This window comes from Salmo salar, chromosome 16, assembly GCF_965601325.2.
Source record: "Salmo salar chromosome 16, fSalSal1, whole genome shotgun sequence".
In the NCBI taxonomy this organism is placed as follows: domain Eukaryota; kingdom Metazoa; phylum Chordata; class Actinopteri; order Salmoniformes; family Salmonidae; genus Salmo; species Salmo salar.
In genome coordinates, this window is record NC_138306.1 from 24,201,022 (window position 1) to 24,211,524 (window position 10,503).

Sequence of the window (10,503 nt, forward strand, 5' to 3'; positions counted from 1 at the left end):
TGGAAGACATAGGGCTTGTTTTACATTGCAGCCGACAGTGCAGGCGACTGACTAATCTACAAAGAACCTTGCATCATAAATAACAAATTATTATTTGTCAAAGTTTACCAATATACATTATGGTTTTGATCCTAACACAGCCATACATTCAAGGCTGGTGATGTACTACCTATTATGAATCTGTATCTAACAAAACACAGGCTATACCAAGTGAAAAGAGTGATTTGAAGTTTATTTTCCCATTTGGATTCATTGTAGATGAACTATTGATAGAATCTATACTGGGTTAATTGAGGACAAGCTTTCAGACAATGAACTAAATAGTAATGGAAGGCGCTGTATACAGATCATCATTGCGCAGCATGTCACTGACAGCAAGCCTCCCAAATGTACGATAATCCTTCATGGTGCAACTATAGGCGTAGATTTGGATGTGTGAATTTATATTATAACATACGATATAACGGACGGTGGTTTATGACAAAAATGCACTAGGCTACAATTATTTTCAGATTTCAGCTAATTCGACTATTGTACCAGCAATGAATACGGCGGTATTCTACAATGTGCAGCAGCCAGTGCATTAAACGCAGGTTGCGTCCGGTAAATCAGATTATTGGACGGTAAAAGGCTGGCTATGGTAAAATGGATTGTGACGTGATGGTTTAAAATCCCGGGGGAGGGAGAGCATCGCATGTCCTCGCCCACGGTAAAGTAGGTAGTCGGCTGACAGGGCACATACGACAGACTCACCACCTATTGCACTAAATAACATTCTTTCTTCACTATGTATCCAGGCATGGCTCCTCAAATATCACCCTAGTGAGGCGTGAACCAGCACGAGCGGTAACATGGCCACCTATCACCAGGTAAAGTGTACCCTATGTTCTATTTGCAATGTCAGTCAGACAGATTCCTCGTCTTGTCTGGACAGAATGATATTCTGCAGAATGGACGTTTCTGATTTATGTGTCAGTGTGGTTTCATAATAACATCAGGATCACGGGACAGGACCGGTGTGAATACATATCTGGCATTTGTTAGCTACCTTGTCAATTGACATAATTTCACAATTCACGCAGCCTGTCCAGTGGCGGTTCTAGACCATTTCAACAGGGGGGGGGCAAGCTGGGGCCAGTTGTACTGTTAGAGGGACCAGTTACATTAGACGTTATTGTTGTCATATCGTTTTCTTCACTGCATTGCAGACATTAGCAGGCAAAATACCATGTTCATAATCATCGTTGCCACTGTCAAATAACGGATGTAAAAAATAATGATAGCAAAAATTAGCTATGTAAAAATGATTTCATACTCCACATTTAGGGGGGCCACAAGGGGGTCCAAAATTGTTTACACGGGCACTGTCTTGTCCCCCCCCCCCCCCCCCCAGAACCGCTAGTGACCCTGTCAGGCCTAGTATGAAGTCCTGAAAGCGGATCGCACCCTCTATCTCGTTCACCCAGAAACAGGTGGTTGAAAGCAAGCTTAAATGTTGCAAGGATGACGTGTGTGTGCGTGTGTGCTTCAGTTTGCGAAGACATGGTCAACTCAATGAAGACTTGTGCCATTCTGTGCTAACATTTCAAGACCTTGGAACTATAACGTTATTTTTAACGTTTTTGTAAAAAAAAAAAAAAAAAAAAATGTGTTCGTCACATAATTTATCTTTAAATGGTTCTTCGTATGTATTTGATGTGATTTAAAAAATATATATTTTATTTTAAGTGAAACAAAAATGGAAAACGAGTAAATTTTGCATAAATTCATTTCAAATTGGCTGTATAAAGTTCTCTCTGCAATCCAATTACAAGTCTGAACAAATACAGACGGACCAATCAGAAAATGTCTTTGCCATGTCTCTCTAGGAATGGCGGAGTTTGTTTTTGTTGGCCGGGTGCCTCAGGTGGGTGGAGACTTCTCTTTAGGACGGATGGAAAGGTTTAAAATGACTGGGCCATGCAACATGAATTTGACCTGTGTTGTAGACTTGTCTAGCCAGCAATAATGGCACCCAAACAAACCACAACAATGTCAGAAATCTTAAAGTATATGTTGTCACATCGTTCAGTGTTGATAGTAATTCGTCTGATGATCATAATATATTTCTTAATGTATTTGATGTGTTCTGACTATCTTGGTCAAATAGTTATGTCATTTATCTATTCAAAAAGCTACAGTTTTCTTTACTGAATGTCTAATCCAGAAGTGTCAGAACCTTATTACTAAACCTTGATTGCATTTCAGAACTATAAGGTTCTATCTGTGATTGCACCCCCCCTAAAAAAACAGATTTACAAATGTCTCAGGATTTTGATACTCTGCAATTTAGGTACCTTTAAGGCGAGGCCCTTATGAAAGAAGAATTCACTACAAAACAGTTCTGACATCTGGGATGTGAGAACTTTGATGCTCAATATCTCAGAACTATGATTTGCACAGATAGAACCTTATAGAACCCAAGGTCACGATTTACTAAATGTTTTATCGCTTTGCTCCTTCAGATACCAGATGATGAGAAGGGGTATGAGTTGGACCTCTTCTGTGTCCCCAAACACTATGAGGAGGATTTAGACCGGGTCATCATCCCTCATGGACTGATCATGGACAGGTAAGGCAAACCATCACCACTGGACTGGTACTCTTGGAACCTGGGTAGGCTATTGTACTGTAACGTCATCATCAAACCCCAGGGCACTATGCTGCGTCAAGGTTATTATAGTAAACAAAAAATGAAACAAAAGCTAATCATAAAAAAACAATTTAGTAAAATGAAATACAATGATTAAGCAATCTGTTTGATAAACTAAAACTATACTAAAACTTTGACTCCAAAATGAGCTAAAATAAAAACCATCATAAATTGTGTTCAGTTTTAGTTTTTTCTCTTCTAATCTTTGGGCAAAAATCAAATGGGGATTTCAATAATTTTTTCCTCTAATAGGGTATTCAAGCTTCTGAATCTGGCAGGTAAATGCTGCCAGGAGATGGCGATGTTTCAAATAGGCCTAGCTTGTGCATCGCTAGCCATCTGGTCTCACTAGACAGACGGGTTGCCTTCCACAATGTTCCATCAAACAAGTCTGTACAAGTACCTGCGTCAGTTGGGATAGAGCGGAGGAGTAGGAACAGGGAAGCCCGTCACATCACCACCTTAGCCGCTTGTTGCATAAACAACCCCGCCGGACACAAAGTAGTAACTAGCTAGCGAGATGGAGAATGCGGAGGTTATTTTAATGAGTGCATTTTGCATCATCTACCTCCAAGCCAGGTTATGTCTGGCTACAGGCTACGGAAACTCATATTTGTTGAGAGATTTGTCTGAGGCCCCTCCCTGGGAACATTTTTTTTCCGAAATGTCCAAGAGAATCCGACATCCATCCCCAGACCAAGTGCTGTTTCTCTAGGTCTGGGATTTTCGAGACTACTAGCTATCACCAAAGATGAGCTATTATATTGACAAGCTAGTCGAGTGACTGCTCTAACAATGGAAATACAGGTCCACAAAGATGGAATGCAGGCGGGAGGAGGAAAGATCAGGTGGGATCATTCTAGCCGATGAGAGGGCAGATACTCATGTGAACAACAGGCACAACTCAGATAGTCTAATTTTCAAAGTTGCGGAAATGCCACATGTGTCCTCTTATCAGTGCATTCGTAAAAACCTAACCATTAAGAAACTTCTATTCGATCAAATAAGCCTAACGTAGCAAATTACTAATACAATTTTTTGTTGACCAAACTCGACACTCTCATACATTAATTCCTCACTTCCACTAGTTAATGCTTATTTTCACGCAGACAGATTTAGGGTTGGCGTCGACCCTCTCGCTTCGCCTTTTTCCTCTCTGTTATCACTAGCTAACAGAATTACCACCTACAACACATAAATGGCTCCTAGCCTTCCACACATAGGAGGCTACTTTCTGTCCCCAACACTAACACTAAAACTTAAACTAAATCATATAAAAACAAAATAAATGTTTTTATCTAAAACTGAATTTAAAAAAAACGAGTAAGTCAAGTTGGGAAACTAACAAACTGAATTTCAAAGAAAAAAAGAATAATACAAATAAAAACTAATATATAGCTAATAACCTTGTGCCTCATACAATAAATGGAGAGCAGAATATTATAGGTTTAACTCGTCTTATCAAGGTTACAGTGAGTTGTTACCAGAAATAGTCTCTCTCTCTCTCTGACACACACTTTCCTATTCCCTTGTGGAGTAAATCAGGACTCAACATTCTCACCACTCTGTGCCTCCATTGTTTTTTTAATTGACCCATGGTTGAAAGGCATATTGTGTGAAACAGCTCACCAACATATTTGTTAGACAAATCACTGTAAGGCATTCAGACCAGCAGTGATGTAACAGCCACCATCAATTTGCATTGCAGACATTATGAATGAGACCTGGGCAATCGGACTACCTGGTTGTAGAATGCCATGTTAAACCGTGTTCTGAATACTGTAGTAGGACTCCAAACAGAACATTTGGTTTGACCCAGGCAGCAACTTTTCATCAGGTGTCCACCTGGTCAGACTAACCACAAACCATTATTGTTTTCACTGACTAGATCACAAACCAACTGAAGATTGATGAGCCTGCACAGAAATTACAGGTCACGTGCCATTGTATCTTCTCTCTCTCCATGCCTTTTCTCTCTGTCCCTTCTGTCTCTCTCTAGGACTGAGCGCCTGGCTCGTGATATAGTCCGGGACATGGGGGGACACCATATAGTAGCACTGTGTGTTCTCAAAGGAGGTTATAAATTCTTTTCCGACCTGCTGGACTACATCAAGGCCCTAAATCAGAACTGCGATAAGTCTGTCCCGTTGACTGTGGATTTCATTAGACTAAAGAGCTATTGTGTGAGTGAACCATTCCACATTTATCTTCCTCCTTCAATAGCTTCCAAATCAGTTAGATACAGTAGATGGCAATCTTTATGTACAGTAAATGCTGGGTTACATGCTTATTCTGGGTATTGTTGTTGGAGAATTGTGTTGTCTAGGCTGGTCTTAGATCAGTTTGTGCGTTTAGCCAACTCCTTTGTTATCTGTTCTCATGCCAACAAACACGACACGGGTTGGCTAAAGCACAATCGGATCTACCACTAGACTCGGATCTGCTACTGATGCATGAGCAGATAAAACTGCCATTTGCCAACACTGTTATGAGGTATATTTAGATCACCACTAGATCACCTTATGATAGATTTAGACCATCACCCTCATCCTGGGTGAGGTGTAGTTTTACTGGTGTGTATTGTCCCCAGAATGACCAGTCTACAAACAGTGTCAAAGTTATTGGAGGGGATGAGCTCTCTACTCTAACGGGGAAGGTGAGATTTGATTGCTTGCCCTAACCACTGATCAAATATTCTACATCTTAGGAGTGAAATTGTAACCCTTTTACAGGCTCCGTATTTTTTTAAATAAATTATTCAAATGTTCTGATTATGTACATATTCATCAACAGTATATTTGTGTATTCAATTGTTTCCTCATTTCCTTTGCAGAATGTTTTGATAGTTGAGGTAAGACAATTTCCCTCTGTCTTTCTAGCACTTCATCTGAAATATTAAATCTTACTAAATGTTAAAACTGCTGTAAATAAATGTGGAGCATGCTAGCTCTCACATCAACCGTAGCAATATGACCAGGGCACAAATCACATTCACTCTTGGGTGTACCATCGCTATGGCTGTCCACATAAATATTTTATTGCTTGCCTTGAATTGTTGTAAGACTGCTTTGCACGCCTTGAATTGAAACCCCTTATCCAACGGTATCTGTCCTGCTGATTTGTTTAGGACATTGTGGAGACGGGGAGGACTATGGAGACACTGCTATCACTGCTGAGTGAATGCAATCCAAAGATGGTCAAAGTGGTCAGGTGAGAACCATTGTATACAGCAACCAGTACTCTCTTTCCTCCAATATCATGCCTACTGAACATTCTCTACAACTACTGTGTTTCCCTGATTTAGACAGAAGTGTTGCAGCTCAGAATGTCAGTCACTTTGCCAATCCAGACAGCATTGTGAATGACAGCACTCTCTGTCTACCCTAATGCTCTCTCTTCCCCTTAAGCGCTGATTTAGAGATGTTATGTGACTGGAGCAGCTTAAGAGTTCATCTATGTACTGTTAACTGATCTGTGGCAGGACGGGATAACCCTCTGCTATCAAAGGGACTATTTGACTCTAGTTTAGGTTGTAGATGGCAATGTTCTTGAATGCATTGTAGTACACTATATTATTGAGAGGCCATTGAGTGGATTGTATTTTTTGCTGTGTAGACCATGTCATTGAGAACATTCCATGCCATTAAGAGCATGGTTTGCCTAGAGATCCTATTCATTTCTCTGGTTGTATGCTTTGTCATTTCAGCCTTCTAGTCAAGAGAACACCAAGGAGCTCAGGATACAGACCAGACTGTGAGTTTTGCTGTGTGTGTGTTGGGGAAAGGGGATACCTAGTCAGTTGTACAAGTGAATGCATTCAACCAAAATGTGTCGTCCACATTTAACCCAACCCCTCTGAATCAGAGAGATGCAGGAGGCTGCCTTAATCGATGTCCACGGTGCAGTTGTTGGGGTGTGTGTGTGTGTGTGTGTGTGTGTGTGTGTGTGTGTGTGTGTGTGTGTGTGTGTGTGTGTGTGTGTGTGTGTGTGTGTGTGTGTGTGTGTGTGTGTGTGTGTGTGTGTGTGTACGCCCACTGATGTACTAGAAAGAGCCTCAGCCTTAGGCAGGATGACCATATATAATGTAGTTATATTTTCCACATGAGATTAATATGCTTATCTGAAAATCTACTTTAAATGTAATTGAACATGGTACTCTAGTACTAGGATGCTACACACACGGTTAGTGATTATGCAATGCTTTTAAGTCGGACTTAGCTAAGCTTTTAAAGATGGTGCTGCAGGGAAAGCTGTTTGCCTTAGACTTGCTCTATGTCCCTGGCAGCTAAAGGGTCAACCCCAGTCACAGACAACAGGAGTCAACCATCTAGCCTCCAGAGAGAGAAAAGAGCAACATACTTTATATATGTACAGTGAGGGAAAAAAGTATTTGATCCCCTGCTGATTTTGTACGTTTGCCCACTGACAAAGAAATGATCAGTCTATAATTTTAATGGTAGGTTTATTTGAACAGTGAGAGACAGAATAACAACAAAATCCAGAAAAAACGCATGTCAAAAATGTTATAAAATGATTTGCATTTTAATGAGGGAAATAAGTATTTGACCCCTGTGCAAAACATGACTTAGTACTTGGTGGCAAAACCCTTGTTGGCAATCACAGAGGTCAGACGTTTCTTGTTGTTGGCCACCAGGTTTGCACACATCTCAGGAGGGATTTTGTCCCACTCCTCTTTGCAGATCTTCTCCAAGTCATTAAGGTTTCGAGGCTGACGTTTGGCAACTCAAACCTTCAGCTCCCTCCACAGATTTTCTATGGGATTAAGGTCTGGAGACTGGCTAGGCCACTCCAGGACCTTAATGTGCTTCTTCTTGAGCCACTCCTTTGTTGCGTTGGCCTTGTGTTTTGGGTCATTGTCATGCTGGAATACCCTTACACGACCCATTTTCAATACCCTGGCTGAGGAAAGGAGGTTCTCACCCAAGATTTGACGGTATTTGGCCCCGTCCATCGTCCCTTTGATGCGGTGAAGTTGTCCTGTCCCCTTAGCAGAAAAACACCCCCAAAGCATGTTTCCACCTCCATGTTTGACGGTGGGGATGGTGTTCTTGAGGTCATAGGCAGCATTTCTTCCTTCTCCAAACATGGCGAGTTGAGTTGATGCCAAAGAGCTCCATTTTGGTCTCATCTGACCACAACACTTTCACCCAGTTTTCCTCTGAATCATTCAGATGTTCATTGGCAAACTTCAGACGGGCATGTATATGTATTCTTGAGCAGGGGGACCTTGCGGGCGCTGCAGGATTTCAGTCCTTCACGGCATAGTGTGTGACCAATTGTTTTCTTGGTGACTATGGTCCCAGCTGCCTTGAGATCATTGACAAGATCCTCCCGTGTAGTTCTGGGCTGATTCCTCACCATTCTCATGATCATTGCAATCCCACGAGGTGAGATCTTGCATGGAGCCCCAGGCCGAGGGAGATTGACAGTTATTTTGTGTTTCTTCCATTTGCGAATAATCGCACCAACTGTTGTCACCTTCTCACCAAGCTGCTTGGCGATGGTCTTGTAGCCCATTCCAGCCTTGTGTAGGTTTACAATCTTGTCCCTGACATCCTTGGAGGGCTCTTTGGTCTTGTCCATGGTGGAGAGTTTGGAATCTGATTGATTGATTGCTTCTGTGGGCAGGTGTATTTTATACAGGTAACAAGCTGAGATTAGGAGCACTCCCTTTAAGAGTGTGCTCCTAATCTCAGCTCGTTACCTGTATAAAAGACACCTGGGAGCCAGAAATCTTTCTGATTGAGAGGGGGGGCAAATACTTATTTCCCTCATTAAAATGCAAATCAATTTATACAATTTTTGATGTTTTTCTGGATTTTTTTGTTGTTATTCTGTCTCTCACTGTTCAAATAAACCTACCATTAAAATTATAGACTGATCATTTCTTTGTCAGTGGGCAAACGTACAAAATCAGCAGGGGATCAAATACTTTTTTCCCTCACTGTATGTTGTTATGTAATACTAATGCATATAGCTTTAAGGGACAAATGTACACTAAAACACATCCCATAAAGTCATGACATGGATTTCTTGATGTTCAGCATGCCAGGAACTAGAGACTCCTATCAATATGTTAATACGTGTTGCACATAGCTTTTTTGCATGTATTTGTAGAGTGATTTCTGTCTGTTTTGTGTTTCCGTCTCTCTGTATTTCCCAGACATGGGGTTTGAGGTGCCTGATTGGTTTCTGGTGGGATATGCCCTGGACTACAACGAGTACTTCAGAGACCTCAGTGTAAGTTGTCTGGGTTAGACATGATCCTGATATTTGGTCATATTCTCTATCCAAGATTCAGCTCGTTGAGTCTTAGTGAAGGACCTAAATATAAGATCTGTTAAATCAAGTCTGTCATTGGTGTATTCTTTCACACACACTTGTTACCATGTGTTTTTGCTCTGTGCAGCACATCTGTATACTGAACGAGAAAGCAAAGGTGAAGTACAAATTGTGAGCTGAAGAGGAGGCAATGGACAGATGGATGAACCACTTTGGATGAACCACTAGGAAAACTTAGATTTTTGGGCTTCTGAACCAAATGATTTTTTTTACTCATGGATCCTACTTACATATTTAATAGAGCCCCACAGTGGTGGTGTCATAATACCTATATAACCTAGAGGTCAATCAGAGAAATGGTTCCAATCGTTTTTCCACCATTCATTTTTTCCCATAGGGAATTTTAGAAACAATTAAAATAAGGGCTGTGTTTCGTGTAGGCCTACCCTGGCGTGATGTTTTGATAACCATGTAACTCCCTCTCAGACAAGGTGCCTTTTATCAATATATTTGGATCCATTTACTCTCAGAGAAATGCTAATTAGCATCAAAGTAGACATGCAAGATTACAGATCCCTGCAAGCTCGTGCAAGTCGTCTCTAGCTGACACCTTTGCTAACAGCTATTGTGTCCATTTAAAACTTGCACATGACAGTTCACAGAATTGTCCATTTAAAGAAAAGTAGTCAATTTATTAATTACTAAATTTGGCTAACATTAGATAAATTAATTCAGAGATTCTTACCTTTGCCTCAATTGGGCAGTCTCGTCCAGATCTTCATGGCATTTGTAGTTCTTTATGATAGCCACATTAACATCTAATTATCATTTCATTTTGGGGGGGGGGGGGGGGGAAATACTGCAAATATTTTGATGTCACTTTGTACTAGAGAGATTTACATGGTTATCAAAAAGTCAGGACAGGGTAAGCCTACACGAAACACAGCCCTTATTTTAATTGTGTCTAAAATCCCATATGGGAAAAATGAATGTTGGAAAAATGATTGGAACCATTTTTTTGTTTGACCGCTCGATTTTATGGGTATTATGACTCATACATTGGTACTCTATGTGAACACATGGATTGTGAATTCACTTTGCAAGATGCTCTTTGAGAAAACATTCTTATATTTAAAATGATTGTTTCCCTGGAAGGAGTGGGATGAGTAATGTCTTTTAAGTAGAGGAGGACTCTACTTAAAAGATGGTTATGTAAAGATGGTTATGGGAGATATTACACTATTATAATTTCTATTTATTTTATATATTATCTTGGGGCCTTGAATGCCTCTTAGTCTGATTACGTTAGTAATAGTGAACAGTGGTGACCTGTCATTCAGGGCAGGTGTGGCAGAGCCCCACCTGTTTTGAGCCCCACATTTTTAGGGGGGGATTGCCTGTTTTGCATGTTATTTTGTCATTGATATGTGTCACATCAGTTTGCAAACAATGTAAAAAAAAATGTTTTTTGTGAATAATCATTGAGTTAATAAAACCGCATACAAACA

The 10,503-nt window shown here is 40.7% G+C and overlaps 1 protein-coding gene across 1 annotated transcript; it reads left to right on the forward strand.

Annotated features, from left to right (window-relative positions):
• The first annotated feature begins 43 nt into the window (after positions 1-43).
• On the forward strand, positions 44-10,503 carry LOC106573384 (hypoxanthine-guanine phosphoribosyltransferase). The gene is made up of 9 exons (XM_082962615.1): positions 44-869; positions 2,505-2,611; positions 4,692-4,875; positions 5,283-5,348; positions 5,526-5,543; positions 5,820-5,902; positions 6,399-6,445; positions 8,877-8,953; positions 9,123-10,503. Exons 1-9 carry the CDS (start codon positions 852-854, stop codon positions 9,168-9,170), a joined length of 648 nt encoding a protein of 215 aa, XP_082818741.1. The 5' UTR covers positions 44-851; the 3' UTR covers positions 9,171-10,503.